This window comes from Lotus japonicus, chromosome 4 (assembly GCF_012489685.1).
Source record: "Lotus japonicus ecotype B-129 chromosome 4, LjGifu_v1.2".
NCBI classification, from domain to species: domain Eukaryota; kingdom Viridiplantae; phylum Streptophyta; class Magnoliopsida; order Fabales; family Fabaceae; genus Lotus; species Lotus japonicus.
The window spans coordinates 38,109,791-38,128,408 of NC_080044.1; the positions used below are offsets into that span (position 1 = coordinate 38,109,791).

The following is an 18,618-nucleotide window of genomic DNA, read 5'->3' on the forward strand; positions in this document are numbered from 1 at the left end:
TTCGCTTAATTTCTTCTAGAAATTCGCTAGTCACCACAACCATACCGAACTTCATCTGCTTTGGTCGCAGTTCCACAGCTAGGTTCAGGTCTCTGAACGCTTCCAACAGCTTCAGTTCCTCTATCATCATTGCTGAGACGTGCAAGCTCTTCCTACTCAGCGCATCTGCCACCACATTTGCTTTTCCTGGGTGGTACTGTAACTTGAAATCGTAATCCTTCAAGAATTCTACCCATCTCCTATGTCTCATATTCAACTCCTTTTGGTCGAATAGATACTTAAGACTCTTATGATCATTGAACACCGTGAAGTTCGCACCATACAAGTGGTGTATCCAAATCTTGAGCGCAAACACTACTGCTGCTAGCTCTAGGTCATGAGTGGGGTAATTCACTTCATGAGACCTAAGTTGTCTTGATGCGTACGCTACTACTTTCCGCTCTTGCATTAGCACGCATCCTAGTCCCATCTTTGACGCGTAGTTAGCCTCTTCTTAAGTTCCTTTGCAAGATCGGGCAATACCAAAATTGGCGACGTAGTTAGCCTCTTCTTAAGTTCCTTAAAGCTCGCTTCGCACTCTGGCGTCCAATTATAAGGCTGATCCTTCTTCGTCAACTTGGTTAATGGCATCGCGATCTTGGAAAATCCTTCGATGAATCGCCGGTAATATCCTGCCAATCCGAGAAAACTTCGCACTTCCGTGACCGTCTTGGGTGCTTCCCATGAGTTAACTGCCTCTACCTTCGCCGGATCGACTGCTATTCCTGCCTTACTCACCACGTGTCCTAAAAATTTCACAGACTCTAACCAAAACTCGCACTTGGATAGCTTGGCGTACAGCTGTCGTTCTCTTAGTATTCCCAATACTAATCTAAGATGTTCCTCATGCTCTTGCTTGCTCCTCGAGTAAATCAGAATATCATCAATGAAGACCACAACAAACTTGTCGAGATACGGGTTAAAGATACGATTCATGTAGTCCATGAATATTGCAGGCACATTAGTCACTCCGAACGGCATGACTAAATACTCATAATGCCCATATCTTGTCCGAAAGGCCGTCTTCGGTACGTGTTCCTTCTTCACTCGGATTTGATGGTATCCGGATCGCAGATCTATCTTGGAGAATACTTCCGCTCCTCTTAACTGATCCATCAGATCATCAATCCAAGGCAACGGGTACTTATTCTTGATCGTCACCTTGTTCAGTTGCCGATAGTCTACGCATAACCTCATACCACCATCCTTCTTCTTTACCAAAAGAACTGGTGCTCCCTAAGGGGATACACTCGGCCGCACAAACTCCTTGTCCACGAGCTCCTCCACTTGCTTCTTCAACTCCGCTAGTTCCACTGGTGACATCCTATACGGGGCTATAGAGATAGGTCCCGTTCCAGGAACTAAGTCTATAGAAAACTCGACTTCCCTTTCCGGTGGTAACTCGGTTACTTCCTCGGGGAAAACGTCGGACACTCCCTCGCTACGGGTATCCCTTCTATACCTAAGTCGTTCCTATCCGCATCTAGCATTCCTAAAAGTACGTTCGATTCGCTCTCGGGCGCTTTTCCTACGTCTTCGGTTCGCTTAGTCCGCTTAGCATCTCCTTCGCTAGTCCCAAAAGTAACCGTCTTCCTCCTACAGTTCAGGGTTGCATCGTTGGCCGCTAGCCAATCCATTCCTAATATTACTTCTAGTCCTTCTAAGGTAAGCACACTAAGTCTTGCCTAAAGGTTCTTCCTAACGTTTCTAACCTACAGTCTCTACAAACTTTCGAGGTTCTACAGGTATTTCTAGTTGGGGTACTTACTTCTAAGTCCCATGCCAAACTTGTCACTGATATACCTAATTGTTTGACCCTCTCTTGTGATATAAACAAATGCGTTGTACCCGAATCATATAAAACAATTAAAGGAAAACTATCCACATAACATGTACCTTGGATAAGTTCTGGCGCTTCAACTACCTCCTCCAGTGTCATCGCAAACACTTTCCCCTTATTCGCGGGTCGTCCGAACTTCCGGTTATCCCTCGGTGCCGATGCTCCTCTGCTACCTACCTCACCTGTTGTAGCAGTAGGGTTTCGATTCCCATTTCCGCTGGCCTGTGTACTAGCCTGTTCCCCTAACACGGCTCTACACTCTGGAGCACGATGTCCATTCTTTCGGCATCTCACGCAGAATGGATTGTTAGGATTGAACCCACTTGTCCTGTTGTGGAATCCAAATCCTCCTGTTCGATTTCCGAACTGTTTCCTCACTTGCTCGGGTGGCCTAAAGTATGGCTTCCTCCTCTCTTCCTTCTTCTTCGGGGCCTTGTTAACACCTTGTCCCCTCAAGTACTCCTTCCTAGACTTATCGTTTTCCTAAAAAATCCTACACTTCTCTACCAGAGTAGCAAAGTTCCGAATCTGGTCATGTCCCACAGCAGTACTGATGTCTGGCCTCAGTCCATATTCAAACTTGACACACTTTGAGGTCTCATCAGCTGCTGCTGTATAATGCGGATGGAACCGACACAGTTCTTCAAACTTAGCTGCATACTCTCCTACTGACATCATACCTTGCTTTAACTCCAAGAATTCCATCTCTTTCCTCCCCTTTGCGTCCGCCGGGAAGTACTTTTCCAGAAATGCATTCCTAAAGATCTCCCAGGTTATGGCTCCTTCCGCTGGAGTTATCCTTCCTCTTACTCCAGTCCACCATGTCCTAGCCTCTCCTGAAAGTAAATAACTAGCAAAAGCAACCTTACGTGGGTCAGCACATACTAACGTCTCATAAATCCTATCTAATTCTCGGATCCACTCATACGCTCCGTCAGGATTGTAACCCCCTTCAAACTTTGGCGGATCTCGCTTCAGAAACTTGTCCAATCCGTGGTAGACATCCTCTTCCGCTGGTTGGTGTCCACCTCCATTCCCAGCTTTTTCCGCTTGCTCGGTCAAGAAAGCGGTAAGTTGTTCAATAGCTCTTGCCATTGCTCCCGTCATCCTTTCCTGAAATTCACAGAGTGATTAGTTTCCTATGACCTCAACTACCTATCCTAGACTCCCTAGTAGGCTTATAACCCTAGGCCGACGAATCACTGCTCTGATACCAATCCGTGTGGCGTCCCCTTCCTAAAGAGACGAGTTCTCCCTAACTCCATCACTCAGGAGTGAGCACGCTACGTGAAATAGTGAAGTTTTTTTTTCTCTACTTAGGGTTTCCTCATTAGGTCGGGATCGCAAGAGTAAAGAGTACTCGAGCGTCTCCCTTAACATCCCCAGGCATTTCGACCTCCTAACCTGAGACTACGGAGAATAACGATATAAACCACACAAATCATACATAGCATGCATAGTTGGTGGACGGATCCACCGCATAAGTCTACAGATAAGAAGACAACACATAAAGAGGACACAGTGCCCTCAAACACATAGTCTGGTACAGGTAATCAGAATACAGAAACAGAAACATAAATCATCATCATCATCAGAAACTCGGACCATATGGCTTCATCCCCTCGGATCTTCCTCCTCCGGATCCTCCTCACTGACTCCCCCGCTGGCTGCTGGCACTGACCCTGGCTCTGCTGTCGGACCCTGCTCTGACTCCCTGACTCCGGACGCCTCGCCTCTCCGAAATCTGCGACGGTAAATCCTGGCATCTCGGGAGAATCTAGGGGATCTCACTCGCTTGCGGGCTGTGACCCGAAAGCAAGACAAGTGCCTCCGGGGTGGAGGAGATCCCATAGACTCCTGGGTTTGCGGAACTCTCTGATCTGGGGATCCCGGTAGGCTCACCACGGTGACTGGTACTGTTGGGATAGGATCTCCGGTCTCCATAGGCTCGCCTGCCTGTGGATATGGCACCTGTTGATTGCCTGGACTCCGCGGACCTATGTGCTCAGCGTGGGTCGGCAGGAAGAATGAGAACACCATCGGGAGTGTCACTGGGAAACCGATGTGTCCCTGATAAAAGCAGTATCCGGTAACTGGGTCAACATGCCAGCCAGCACGGGACGGGAAATCAGCGTGGATCGCGAGGACTGGAGGGAAGCTCATTGTCACACCTGTTATCCGCTTTTATAAAAATAAGTGCAAGGGTGAGTCAAACGCGACTTGCACAATAATACACATCAGATAAGATAAGTGTTAAAACATAAGCCAACATATCATTAGTTACGCACATGTTAACAAACACAAGTAATAATGCAATATGGCTAAATCAACCTTATTCCTCCGTCCTTCGAATTGACTTCTCTCACTACTTCGTAGGAAATGGTGAGTTCATCGCCAACCTTTTTATTATTTTATTTATCATGTGATGAGTATAATTTAAGGGCCCGAAGCTATTGCTTCGTTATCTTCGGATAGTCGTCTCGGGAACATGGACACTCCTTACAGTCCACTCTTTACCGGACATTGATCGCTCAGTAGCTCACAGACAGAAGTACACAACGCAACTCTTTGCCTTAAACATCATGCCAATCCCGACCTCAGGGGACCTGCCAAGACAGACATGAGAGGTGTATTGCCGTGTAAATCCCGGGTCAATTCATCTCTGAACATGACCACCTTTGGCGTCTCTGTATTCCCACTCTCTTCGTGGTAGTGACAGTACTTTCCTACTCCTTATTGCTCCTTAAGTGTATTTTCAAATATCAACCATCTCCCCCTTATACTTCCATTAAGTTTCTAATAAGTTAGAAACAAGCATCTGCTGCCTTACTTAAAGTAAGTACACCATAGTAATTATAGAGGTGGGATCTTTGATAAGATCAAGTAGTTCTAGGAATACAAGCGGGAGTTCTAATCCACCGTTAACGGTTATGTACTTTTAATTGCTTAGAGAAATGGGCTCACTTGCCTATATTACTATCATTATTCATTTTATTGCTCTACCTATCCTACGGGTATTCCTAAGGTGTTATAGGTGGTTTAATTTTCAAAAGAAAGTATCAATAACACATTAAATCGGGGATTATCTTTTCCCTCTTCCCACTACCTCAGATGCTTAGCGTATCAGGAACAATCCTAATACCATGTCACTTATAATCCTAAGTACCACTATATCCCATAGTGTACTATCATCCCTTTCTACTGTGCATCACTTCAATCATGGATCACAGTCACAGCAATTCAACACAATAATTCATCCAACATTCACTCTTCCAGCACAACATCCAATCATGCATCCAATAACATATAAGCAAGTAATAATATGCTTCCTACCGTAATAACGTTCAACTTATTAGTTGTGTACCAAGACAAGGTCTTGTATAACCCCCCTTACCTTTAACCTTTACCAATAGAGGATCGTGTGTGTCTGAGATAGCTCTCTCTGCATCACTGATTATGCTTGGGTCAAGATAAGCTAATCGAGGCATTAAATCGTTCGTTACTATTATTATTATTATTATTATTAGTATTATTATTATTATTATTATTATTATTATTATTATTATTATTATTATTATTATTATTATTATTATTATTCCTTTTTGCTATCAAACTAGCGTCATTCTAACTTAGCCTTGATCTCAACTAACTAGGGTGTTACCTATATTTTGCATGTCCATTAATCTGACCTAATTAGTTTTAAGTCGCTAAATCATTCACTTAGGTTATTTACTAATTTAAAAACAACAATTTAATCATCTAGTTATATTATGCAAACTAATTCCATTTTCTAATAGCTAATTCATGTTACCATTTCTGTCCTCATGTCCTATACGTCCTCATAATCTAATTTCATTATTTCTAAGTCATTAATCTAATAATCTAACTTAAGCTAAAATATTTCTACTTAATTATTTCTAATTACTTAAGCCATATTATGTAAATTAATTCTATGACTAAGTTACAATTCCTAAGTCTTTACCTGGTTATTATCCTACTGGTTTCAGGTTCTATTAAGCTCATTTTACTGTTCTCAGCTTAAACTCAGGTTCAGAATCACTTATTTTAAGCACTTAATTCAAAGTCTACTTGCAAACTAAGAAATCTATAAACTGAGCCTAATGTTAACATCTAATAGTCTATTCCTATAGTTTTCTACCTTCTGAGTTCAATGGAATCATCAATTTCAACTTCTGGACACTCTAACAGTGCCAATTCACGATTTCAGGGGCTGCCTACAAGTTGAAATTGGGGCTTTCCTCTTCAGGGCTCTAACACTACAATTAACTATCCTAAAAGCTCCTATGATGTTCCAGAAGCATAAACTAATCTAGTTTGCAGGCCAAATCACTCTCAGAAGCTCAACCCGATAGCTTCTTCGAGCTCCAAAGACCTTGGATCGGTTCTCATTGATTCCTGATGATTCATCGCTCTAAACTAGTCTAAAGGTTCCTATTTATGTCCTAACATGCTCAGGGGATCAATTTGGATCGAAAACAAGCTAAAATTGGCGAGTTTCAGAAGCTACCTCGCCGGAAGTTGCAGAACTCGCCGGAGAAGATGATCGGAGGTTCTTAAAACGTCATCGCCGTGCTACTCCGAGTACTGGGGCTTGATCTACAGGTCGTGGGGAGTTGAATGGTACTCGTGAGTGTGGCTGAAGTGCTCGGTGATGAGAGAAAAGGCGCGTTACAGGTTGAGGGGTCGCTGGAGCTTCGCCGGAGATGGTGAAAGCTTCGTTTCTCGACCAAAACTTGACCACGAATAGTCAATCCTCTTCCTCTCCTCTCCAGGAACACAATGGGACAAGAATCAGGGTCTAACTCTCTCTGGTTTGAGAGATTCGAAGAGAAGAAGTTTCTGAACTTCCTCTCGGTTTTTCTCTTCTCTCAAGCTCCCTGGGCACTCTCTAAGGGTTTCAAGGGGCTTAGTGTGATGATGTGGTCAAGGGGAGTCGAATGGTACTCCTTATATAGGCTGAAAAGTGATTAAATGGCTAATCCAAGCTTAAGCATTTTCAAGGTTGCACCACCAATAGGTTTTTATGCATGGTGATTAACCTAGGGCTTCTGGTTGCGTGGGATGAGTTTGGAAAGCTTCAGAAGCCATCAGAGGTGATGAAGGAAGGTTGTCAGGGCTGATTGCATGCTTGAGTCAGCGGCACACAAATCCTAGGGTTCCGACTGGTAGATTTCTTTATTATTTTCCATGTCGGGACAAAACTGATGCAATATTATACTGGTTCAGGTTTGTTAGTGCTAAATTAGAGTGTATTTCCCCTCTCAAGGTTCAATATCATCTCCTTAGAGTGGTTAAAGTATCACTCTTTTAGCTTGGTTCGGGTTTCAATCACTCTGAGACAATGCATTTATCATTGTCAAGAGATGTGATCAGATCATCTATTTAGCCTATCCTACCACTATCTCAAGTTCATCCTCTTTTTGGGGTTTTTGTGACCATGTCTCGGTTTACGTGCAAACAAGCAATATAGTAAAATATTCACACATACATGCATACACACACACATATTATATATATATATATATATATATATTATATAGTATAGTTAGATTGTTAGTGCGTATTTGCCTATTCCGACTTTCTAGGGTTTCGTATCTCCTATGAGGTCGTTACCTGGTTGGTGGGATGTTACAATGCTCGCGTCACATGACGGGAGAAAGGCGTATGTTCCAAGAGCTAAAACTTTAGCCATGAGGCGAAGTTGGCTTTGGTGGCAATGAGAAGGGTAAAATTGTTGGTTCTGGTACTATTGGTGTTGATAATAGTCCATGCATTGATAATGTTCTATTGGTAGATGGCTTAAATCATAACTTATTGTCTATAAGTCAATTAGCTGACAAGGGTTATGATATTATCTTCAATCAAAAGTCCTGCAGGGCTATAAGTCAGATCGATGGCTCTGTGCTATTTAACAGCAAGAGGAGGAACAACACTTATAAGATCAGATTATCTGAGTTGGAAACTCAGAAAGTAAAGGGCCTTCTTCCTGTTTATGAGGAGCAATGGGTATGGCATCGACGGTTAGGGCATGCCAGTATGAGAAAGATTTCTCAGCTGAGTAAGCTTGACCTTGTCAGGGGCTTACCCACTCTGAAGTTCTCTTCAGATGCTCTTTGTGAAGCATGTCAGAAAGGCAAATTTAAAAAAGTCCCTTTCAAGGCAAAGAATGTTGTTTCCACCTCAAGGCCGTTGGAACTTCTGCATATCGACCTTTTTGGGCCAGTGAAAACTGAGTCTATAGGTGGCAAGAGATATGGGATGGTCATTGTTGACGACTATAGCCGCTGGACATGGGTAAAATGTAACACCCCGATTTCGGTGGCGTCACTTTAGTAACCAAAAAGAAAACAAGCGGAAAAACGTGAATAATTTTTTTTTTGATATTTGTTTAAGTAAATAACGACTCGACGAAGTCAAGACTCAACGACAAAAGGTAGACATGACTAATATACAGATATATTTACAAACCCCACTGCTAGTAGCAAACCACGTCACGAGTAACCTCCAGTGACGTGTAACTGACAGAAAGTAGTGCCCGTAGGCAAATAGGTACAAACCGGAACAAAGTGTCAAGTGTGCAAAATACAGTCCTCCATAGAAGATAGGTCAGCCAAAATGCCTCCTAATCCGACCAACTCTCTGTGATCCCCGTAAAGACAACCACACGAAAAGCTAAAGGCCGAGAACCTACCCTGCCCAAAACGAGAAACTGTAGACCAGAGCCAAGACGCTATTCCTACACTAAATCCAACTAGAGAAGCACATCACCGCACTCCCAACTATGCATCCCCAAGATCGTCGTCTGAATCTGAATCCAAGACGACTATGTCGATGACTGCATCGGTCTCCACAACTGGTCGCGCGGGTTCTGCACCCGATCCCAAGTCAACAGCAGCCGCAACAGTGGGTGAACTAGTGTCTGAAGAAGTCCCTCCCACAGGCACCTCCTCCGAGGGGTCCTCGTCGTCCGAAGGCGACGGCGGTGGTGGTGGTGCTCCTAGTCCAGGTCCGTAGTGTACACCCGGTGGCAAGTTGAAGCTGACAGTGTAGCGCCTCCAAACTCCGCGCCTCCAAACACCCGCTTGGCATCCGGTCAACGCGATCCTCCATTATTCGCCCCGAATAGATAGCTCGGTGGCTGGCGGGGTCGACCACCCATGAGCCCGGGGTGTCCTGGTCCAACATCTCGAACCTAGTCCCCCCCGAAGGGACGACCATCTCGTACCAGTCCGCCATGGGCGTCTGACAATAAAGGGCATACATAGCCCCCCAAACACAGGTAGCACGCGCAAGGGTCAACTCAAAGAATTACATAATAGTACAACCAATAGGTAAAGTTTAAGTAATAGCTACATAGGCTTAGATGTAGATGACAACATTATAACTTTTATATTTTACCAAAGGAAATAATAACATTTATTGGCAAACAACATATATCAAGTAAGATTAACAAGTACCAAATACATTCGACAGTAAAGTCAGCGTGAATGGTGCATGAATGCAAATGCTAAGGAACAAGATGCAATCCGGAGGGATGGGCACCAACGAGTCAGCCCTAACACCAGCCACGGTGGGACCATTTCCGCTCGGGCGTCTCTTATACCAAACAAAATGTAGTCAGATCAGCAGTGAACCTGTAGGTCTGCCATTTCCGTCTGCTACTAAGAATCACCGCAGTGTTCTTACATGGAAATCCGGGTCTTATGACCATTTTTGGAATCCAACGAGGTCCGGCATTCCACCGTATATTAACCTCAATGAGTGCATGAATGCAAGTGGTTAGCCAAACAACGTCTCCGACCTCACTCGTCACGTCGTCACGTGTTCTAGCTAACTAATTGTCTCTAAAAAGAATACCCTAAGGTAAATGTCGATTCTGCGACAAAAGACAATTCAATATCAAAAAGAGTGCAATCACTCGTGATAACTTCTTGAGTTATCTGACTCATCTCCATCCGACGGTCAAAATATGCTCAGTGAGCGAAGAGTACCAATGTACTTGGAAACTTATAGTTCCCGGACTTATCTTTTAGATAGTCAAACAACAAATCTGCTCAATCGAGCGAAAGAGTATAAAAATACTCGGAAACTCATTAGTTTCCCTAAATCTTGGATTCGGCGACACTTCCCATTTTCCAAAACTAATACACAAGTCCTAAGCTCTTATTTAGAGGTTGTTTAATGTCTTATGAATTTTCGTTGTAAAATAGTTTCCATTTAGTTTTATCTCAAATCTTATAAGTTTAAAAGATCCCATAATCCCAAGTAATTCCCAGAGAAGGTCTCGATCCATCAAAACATTATCAAGGGTCCGAACCTCGGTCCGTCCCATCAAACTTCCTCAAAATCTCACAACAAAAGTCATGACACATATATCAACAGCCCGTTATCCTCACTCTGCCGAATAACAGATATATGTGTACTTGCATATTCAAAACCGTACAATCCAACAGTCATGACACATATATCAACACATTGAGGAATAACCATTTAGCACATAGCATATAGGGAAAATATCACACCTCCTAGATTAACCTGGTAGCATTTAGCATGTGATTCAATCTCAAACAATTCAAGCAATAAATGATTATCAATTGTCAGCCGTAGCCTCAGAAAACGTTTTTCCCAATCAAACACAATTAAGTGCATAAACAATAAATCAAGTCGAAATCGTCGACACCTAATTCATTATCTAGTATTCAGTGAGTAGCCCTCACCTGTAGGTTTTCCAGCTTGTTCCTCAACTCTTCCTTCACAAACTTCTTCCACAAAGTTCCTCAAACGAACCTTAGGACAAATTCACAGAAATCAATCAAATTAAGTCGATATAATCGAAACAATACTAACTAAAGTTAGACAAAGCCCAAGAAGCTTCAGAGTACAACATCTAGGCACGAAAGGAAGGGCTTTTCCCGAATGGATGAGTTTTGACTCGTTTCAAGTTTTGTACAAAAACACTTCATTCGCTAAAACGTGCATAACTCGAGCTACAGAACTCGGAATGACACGAAACCGGCGCCAAAATTTCGACAATTGAAAGAGCTACGCAATGGCTCAGGTCATAGAGACCCAAAAATTATTTTTGGACACGGTACCCAAGCAAATAGGTTTCGGCCACTATGGAAAATAGGGTTTTCGAACTTTTTCTTCGATCTAAATCAATTCCTAGGTATTCTTAGGCGATATCTAAGCCAGGGAAACTCTCAGAAAAATTATCGGGTCGAAAACTGTCGCAGGGGTATTTTGGTCATTATTTTCTGCTCATAATTTCAAAACTTGATTTTCGAAAAACAAATTGGATGGGGACGTTACCAACGACGTTTATGACGACTAATCCTACTAGCGCTAAGCTAAGTCGTGAGTTTTCAGCTTAAAGGTCGCAACTTTGCTTAAAAATGGGTATTTCTCATAGAAATTGATTCCGGCGGCATTTCGGCGACATTCAGCAGAAAGCAACCGGATATTCATGCTCTAGAGCACGTAGGCAATAAGTTTAGACACTGAAATCAAGTTATTTGGACAGTTTTACAAAAAGCTCAAAACTTTGAGCACAGAAAGACATAGAGAAAAGCGACAGAATTGACGATCAGAAGTAAGGAATAGCATCAGTACCTCGAGGCCTACGCGTAGCAACGAACGGAACGACGATCGGTCAAGAATTGGAAAAAAATCACTTTTCCTCCTTCCCCCTTGGAAGCCCACGGCCGTGTGTGTGTGTTTGTGATTTTTTTGTGTTTTTTTTTTTCATTTCAAGCTATATATAGGAAATGGAAAACGCGGAAAAATGAAAATTTCGCGATTCCGATTTTTCCTACTGATTCCAACGTATTTTAGACACGATATTCTTCCCGCTGAATCTTCTAATTCTTCAAAGAAATATCAGTATGATTTTATGTTTTCGAGGCTTGTTTTTAATGTGTACCGGCTTAAAATGCACTTTATGCACTTTATGTTTTTGACCTCGGATGCAGAAACTTCCTTCTGAAGAAAGATTTGAAACGTCGATTAGAGTGGGCGTACGCGTATGAAATCTTTATTTGAAGCTCCGAATACAAATAATCTTCATCGTCCGTAGAGTTTAGGGTTTCTGAACTATCAGGGTTTCGGTTTCGGCAAACTTCCGAGTATTGGAAATTGACGTTCGTACATTCTAGGGTTTCGTATCGAAACGCTTGTTTAGAGACGATCAAGAGAGGTTCTAACATTTCTCTGAAGATTTTTGGAATTAGGTTCCATCGTGTCCTAAAACGTAAATTAGCTATTTCCTAGCGTTCTTGACCTAGGTTAAAGCGAATACTAACCGTGCTATAACCTTTATCGACTTTGATGCAATCCTTAGCTTTTTCCTGAACTTTCTCCCTCACAAATTTATTCCATTCAATAAACACTTGTTCAGGTTTTTCCTTCACGTTACATTAAATTAATCGTGAAAAGAAATTTTATTCGATTTATTCCAAACTTAAAAACTTGGGTCTCACATTACTACCCTCCAAAAAGAAAGTTTCGTCCTCGAAACTTAAGGTTCATCAAAGAGTTCCAGATACTGTTCCTTGATCTTTTTCCTCTCTCACTCCCATATAGCATCGTCCGTGTCTTTGTTCCAAATGATTGTCACCAAAACAATCTCTTTTCCCCTCAACTGTTTTATCCTTGTGTCACCAATGCTAATTGGCGGCGTTTCGAAAGACAGCTCATCTTTAAGCTCTATGTCGTCCGGCTCGACCACTCGTGTCGGTTCTATGTTGGAAATAATATTGGTTGGCACTCCGTGCAATTGCACAGCCTTAACCACTTGATCCTTTACTTTTGTTCGTTCACAAATTCTGCATAAACTCAGTACACCTCTGCCATTCCAGAGTGAATGTTCAACCTGTCCTCGTGATCTTCACTCATGATTCAAAACTTAACTCGATCGCTCTATAACTCATAGACGAACAATTCCCTTGGAATCTACTAGTCCATTAATCATTACCTCTAACTTCGTAACTATCCTTATTCGCACCATGAAATCAATCTTCTACTTAGTCATCATTCAAATTAAAACTCGACTTGAGTCTTAATGCCTTGTGCATCGCTAGACCCAATCCCTTTTAACATCCATTCATCAGCAACTTATAAGCTAATCACCATCTTAATATCTTACAATCCATCATTGTCATCTCCCCTTTTTCCCCGAGACTTCCCTTACTCGAACCATAAAACCAACCTTCACTTATTCACGAACCACTTTACGCTTACCTAAAATCCTTAACACTTCCCCCAAATCCGAACTTTTTCCCCTAGAAGATCAAATCTTAACTGTACCTCAAGAAACTTAACTAGTCATTTTATCATCCAATCCCTCAACATTCAGAGGTTTAACAACAATCGTTAATGCTAACACCACTAAATCTCCTATTCATACATGATTTTCACCTCCCAAGGTCAATCTTAATCCTAGGATCCTCACTTAACTTAGAGAAATTCACTTGCAAACCTTAGCATGCAACATCGAAATCCATAACCAAGTTCCATTCACTCTTAGACTCTAAGAAATTTGTCCACATATAACAGCCTCAAGTATTCATCTTAATACTGACACTTTATTTCTATAACTGGATCATCCTCCAATCAATCTAATACTTAGTCTCTCGATCAAGACCTGACAAACCTTGAGTCCTACACACTTAAGACAAGAATTTATAGACTTAAAACCTAAACTTTCACCAAGTTTGAACCTCAAATGTCCTTTAATTCTTCAATACTTCTTAAATGAATATCCATTTCTTAAAACTACATCTCCTTCGCAAGAAAACTAATACTTAATGCGATCTTTTCCTCCCAAACTCGACTAATCTTCGATCCAATCAAGTTAATCTTACCAATCCTTCGATCAAAGTCCATTGCCAGTTCTGATTCCAAATATCACCCCCTCAATATTAAGTTGATCAGGCCTAATACATCGAAGGTGAAGATTTAGAAAAACCCACTGGAACAGTCGATGAGTTCCTAACATCCAGTAGCCTCAATTACCCTGGTATTAAATCCTTAATGATGTCGCTACGGAACTACACACTCTCGATATCATACGTATACTATCCATACGGAATCTCTCGGAGATTCATTCTCCAGCTTCCAGCTTATTTGTTAAACACATCGGTGGAAGACTACTTTCTAGACTTAGTGTGTTATTCTAAACCTCGTGTAACTTCTATAGTTAAAACACGAGCAACGGTCAAATAAAGTATTATTAGGCGTAATAACTATAAAGTCAAAGCTCGACAGTAAGGGCAAGTTAGGTGTGTTGCACGTTCCACGAGAGTAATAAAGCATGTTATCCTAGAATGAGAAGGAATAGTTAGAAGGTTACCATCGTTCTTGCGCCCTCCTCTGGTTAACCCCTCAGCTCCTTCACCGTCCATGATATAAACCCTTCCTTTAGCAGCAGGGCGGTTTCCCCTTACAGTGTTAACAAATGGCTCAACCTTGAGTGTCTTGCAGTTGTTGGCCAGATGTCCTGGTAGATCACACTTGAAGCACCTCGGCTTCCCCTTCGGGCATTTCGTGGAGTAGTGCCCAATCTCCCCGCATTTGAAACATGACACTTGTTTCCTGGCCCTACAGTCATGGCAGGAAGCTTGCCCTTCATCTTGTTGTCAGACGGTCCCGCCTGGAACGTCCTACAGTTCAGGGCCAAATGTCCACGTCGTTTGCACTTGAAGCATTGTGGTCCAGTCACTGAGCACTGAAAGGCGTAGTGTCCAAGCTTTCCACAACGGAAACATGACACAACCTCCTGGCCAATAGTTGTGGTCGTCGACTTGCGTGATCCTGGAATAGGGTCTCTTCCCTCAGGATGCTGGTATGGCTTCCACCGTCGGTGCTCCTGAGAACCTGATCTCACTGGTCCTACAGTTCCAGCTCGGTCCAATCCACTATGCTGGTACTTGGACACCCCGTTTAGCAGTTGAGGTTGTTCACGTGCAGCCTCCTCAGCGCGTCTGTAAGCGTCCTCAGCAGCCTGATTCATCATTGCCTCAATCATGGTAGCTATTGCCTTCGCCATTCGGTCAGGGCTTACCATCCTATGCTTAGTCAAACAAACAGTCAGTACCCATCACAAGATAGTCTCTGGCACAACTATACAATATGATTAAGCAATAACTTCAATCAATTCTAAGCGAAAAATCGCTTGCAGACAATCGATTTTCACTCTTTGCAGAGTCACACAACCTAGCACAGAAGACTTATTCCCCAAAGACTCCCGAAAGACTCGACAAGCTCTGATACCACAATGTAACACCCCGATTTCGGTGGCGTTACTTTAGTAACCAAAAAGAAAACAAGCGGAAAAACGTGAATAATTTTTTTTTTGATATTTGTTTAAGTAAATAAAGACTCGACGAAGTCAAGACTCAACGACAAAAGGTAGACATGACTAATATACAGATATATTTACAAACCCCACTGCTAGTAGCAAACCACGTCACGAGTAACCTCCAGTGACGTGTAACTGATAGAAAGTAGTGCCCGTAGGCAAATAGGTACAAACCGGAACAAAGTGTCAAGTGTGCAAAATACAGTCCTCCATAGAAGATAGGTCAGCCAAAATGCCTCCTAATCCGACCAACTCTCTGTGATCCCCGTAAAGAGAACCACACGAAAAGCTAAAGGCCGGGAACCTACCCTGCCCAAAACGAGAAACTGTAGACCAGAGCCAAGATGCTATTCCTACACTAAATCCTACTAGAGGAGCACATCACCGCACTCCCAACTATGCATCCCCAAGATCGTCGTCTGAATCTGAATCCAAGACGACTATGTCGATGACTGCATCGGTCTCCACAGCTGGTCGCGCGGGTTCTGCACCCGATCCCAAGTAACCAGCAGCCGTAACAGTGGGTGAACTAGTGTCTGAAGAAGGCCCTCCCACAGGCACCTCCTCCGAGGGGTCCTCGTCGTCCGAAGGCGACGGTGGTGGTGGTGGTGCTCCCAGTCCAGGTCCGTAGTGTACACCCGGTGGCAAGTTGAAGCTGACAGTGTAGCGCCTCCAAACTCCGCGCGTCAGGCTTGGCATCCGGTCAACGCGATCCTCCATTATTCGCCTCGAATAGATAGCTCGGTGGCTGGCGGGGTCCACCACCCATGAGCCCGGGGTGTCCTGGTCCAACATCTCGAACCTAGTCCCCCCCGAAGGGACGACCATCTCGTACCAGTCCGCCATGGGCGTCTGACAATAAAGGGCATACTTAGCCCCCCAAACACAGGTAGCACGCGCAAGGGTCAACTCAAAGAATTACATAATAGTACAACCAATAGGTAAAGTTTAAGTAATAGCTACATAGGCTTAGATGTAGATGACAACATTACAACTTTATTATTTTACCAAAGGAAATAATAACATTTATTGGCAAACAACATATATCAAGTAAGATTAACAAGTACCAAATACATTCGACAGCAAAGTCAGTGTGAATGGTGCATGAATGCAAATGCTAAGGAACAAGATGCAATCCGGAGGGATGGGCACCAACGAGTCAGCCCTAACACCAGCCACGGTGGGACCATTTCCGCTCGGGCGTCTCTTATACCAAATAAAATGTAGTCAGATCAGCAGTGAACCCGTAGGTCTGCCATTTCCGTCTGCTACTAAGAATCACCGCAGTGTTCTTACATGGAAATCCGGATCTTATGACCATTTTTGGAATCCAACGAGGTCCGGCATTCCACCGTATATTAACCTCAATGAGTGCATGAATGCAAGTGGTTAGCCAAACAACGTCTCCGACCTCACTCGTCACGTCGTCACGTGTTCTAGCTAACTAATTGTCTCTAAAAAGAATACCCTAAGGTAAATGTCGATTCTACGACAAAAGACAATTCAATATCAAAAAGAGTGCAATCACTCGTGATAACTTCTTGAGTTATCTGACTCATCTCCATCCGACGGTCAAAATATGCTCAGTGAGCGAAGAGTACCAATGTACTTGGAAACTTATAGTTCCCGGACTTATCTTTTAGATAGTCAAACAACAAATCTGCTCAATCGAGCGAAAGAGTATAAAAATACTCGGAAACTCATTAGTTTTCCTAAATCTTGGATTCGGCAACACTTCTCATTTTCCAAAACTAATACTCAAGTCCTAAGCCATTATTTGGGTTTGTATCATTAATTAAAGGTTTAGAGGTTGTTTAATGTCTTATGAATTTTCGTTGTAAAATAGTTTCCATTTAGTTTTATCTCAAATCTTATAAGTTTAAAAGATCCCATAACCCCAAGTAATTCCCAGAGAAGGTCTCGATCCATCAAAACATTATCAAGGGTCCGAACCTCGGTCCGTCCCATCAAACTTCCTCAAAATCTCACAACAAAAGTTGCCATAACAGCCCGTTATCCTCACTCTGCCGAATAACAGATATATGTGTACTTGCATATTCAAATCCGTACAATCCAACAGTCATGACACATATATCAACACATTGAGGAATAACCATTTAGCACATAGCATATAGGGAAAATATCACACCTCCTAGATTAACCAGGTAACATTTAGCATGTCATTCAATCTCAAACAATTCAAGCAATAACTGATTATCAATTGTCAGCCGTAGCCTCAGAAAACGTTTTTCCCAATCAAACACAATTAAGTGCATTAACAATAAATCAAGTCGAAATCGTCGACACCTAATTCATTATCTAGTATTCAGTGAGTATCCCTCACCTGTAGGTTTTCCAGCTTGTTCCTCAACTCTTCCTTCACAAACTTCTTCCACAAAGTTCCTCAAACGAACCTTAGGACAAATTCACAGAAATCAATCAAATTAAGTCGATATAATCGAAACAATACTAACTAAAGTTAGACAAAGCCCAAGAAGCTTCAGAGTACAACATCTAGGCACGAAAGGAAGGGCTTTTCCCGAATGGATGAGTTTTGACTCGTTTCAAGTTTTGTACAAAAACACTTCATTCGCTAAAACGTGCATAACTCGAGCTACAGAACTCGGAATGACACGAAACCGGCGCCAAAATTTCGACAATTGAAAGAGCTACGCAATGGCTCAGGTCATAGAGACCCAAAAATTATTTTTGGACACGGTACCCAAGCAAATAGGTTTCGGCCACTATGGAAAATAGGGTTTTCGAACTTTTTCTTCGATCTAAATCAATTCCTAGGTATTCTTAGGCGATATCTAGGCCAGGGAAACTCTCAGAAAAATTATCGGGTCGAAAACTGTCGCAGGGGTATGTTGGTCATTATTTTCTGCTCAGAATTTCAAAACTTGATTTTCGAAAAACAAATTGGATGGGGACGTTACCAACGACGTTTATGACGACTAATCCTACTAGCGCTAAGCTAAGTCGTGTGTTTTCAGCTTAAAGGTCGCAACTTTGCTTAAAAATGGGTATTTCTCATAGAAATTGATTCCGGCGGCATTTCGGCGACATTCAGCAGAAAGCAACCGGATATTCATGCTCTAGAGCACGTAGGCAATAAGTTTAGACACTGAAATCAAGTTATTTGGACAGTTTTAAAAAAAGTTCAAAACTTTGAGCACAGAAAGACATAGAGAAAAGCGACAGAATTGACGATCAGAAGTAAGGAATAGCATCAGTACCTCGAGGCCTACGCGTAGCAACGAACGGAACGATGATCGGTCAAGAATTGGAAAAAAATCACTTTTCCTCCTTCCCCCTTGGAAGCCCACGACCGTGTGTGTGTGTTTGTGATTTTTTTGTG

At 42.6% G+C, this 18,618-nt stretch overlaps 2 protein-coding genes across 2 annotated transcripts; both read right to left on the minus strand.

Moving 5' to 3' along the window:
- Window positions 1-459: 459 nt before the first annotated feature.
- Window positions 460-1,020, minus strand: LOC130712712 (uncharacterized mitochondrial protein AtMg00860-like). The gene has a single exon (XM_057562531.1). The coding sequence runs from the start codon at window positions 1,018-1,020 to the stop codon at window positions 460-462; it is 561 nt and encodes a 186-aa protein (XP_057418514.1).
- Window positions 1,021-2,362: 1,342 nt separating this feature from the next.
- Window positions 2,363-2,986, minus strand: LOC130712713 (uncharacterized). The gene has a single exon (XM_057562532.1). The coding sequence runs from the start codon at window positions 2,984-2,986 to the stop codon at window positions 2,363-2,365; it is 624 nt and encodes a 207-aa protein (XP_057418515.1).
- Window positions 2,987-18,618: the final 15,632 nt, after the last annotated feature.

Bases quoted from the DNA above. Each gene is read 5' to 3' on its own strand.
- LOC130712712 (XM_057562531.1), bottom strand. From the start codon at position 1,020: ATGCCGTTCGGAGTGACTAATGTGCCTGCAATATTCATGGACTACATG.
- LOC130712713 (XM_057562532.1), bottom strand. From the start codon at position 2,986: ATGACGGGAGCAATGGCAAGAGCTATTGAACAACTTACCGCTTTCTTG.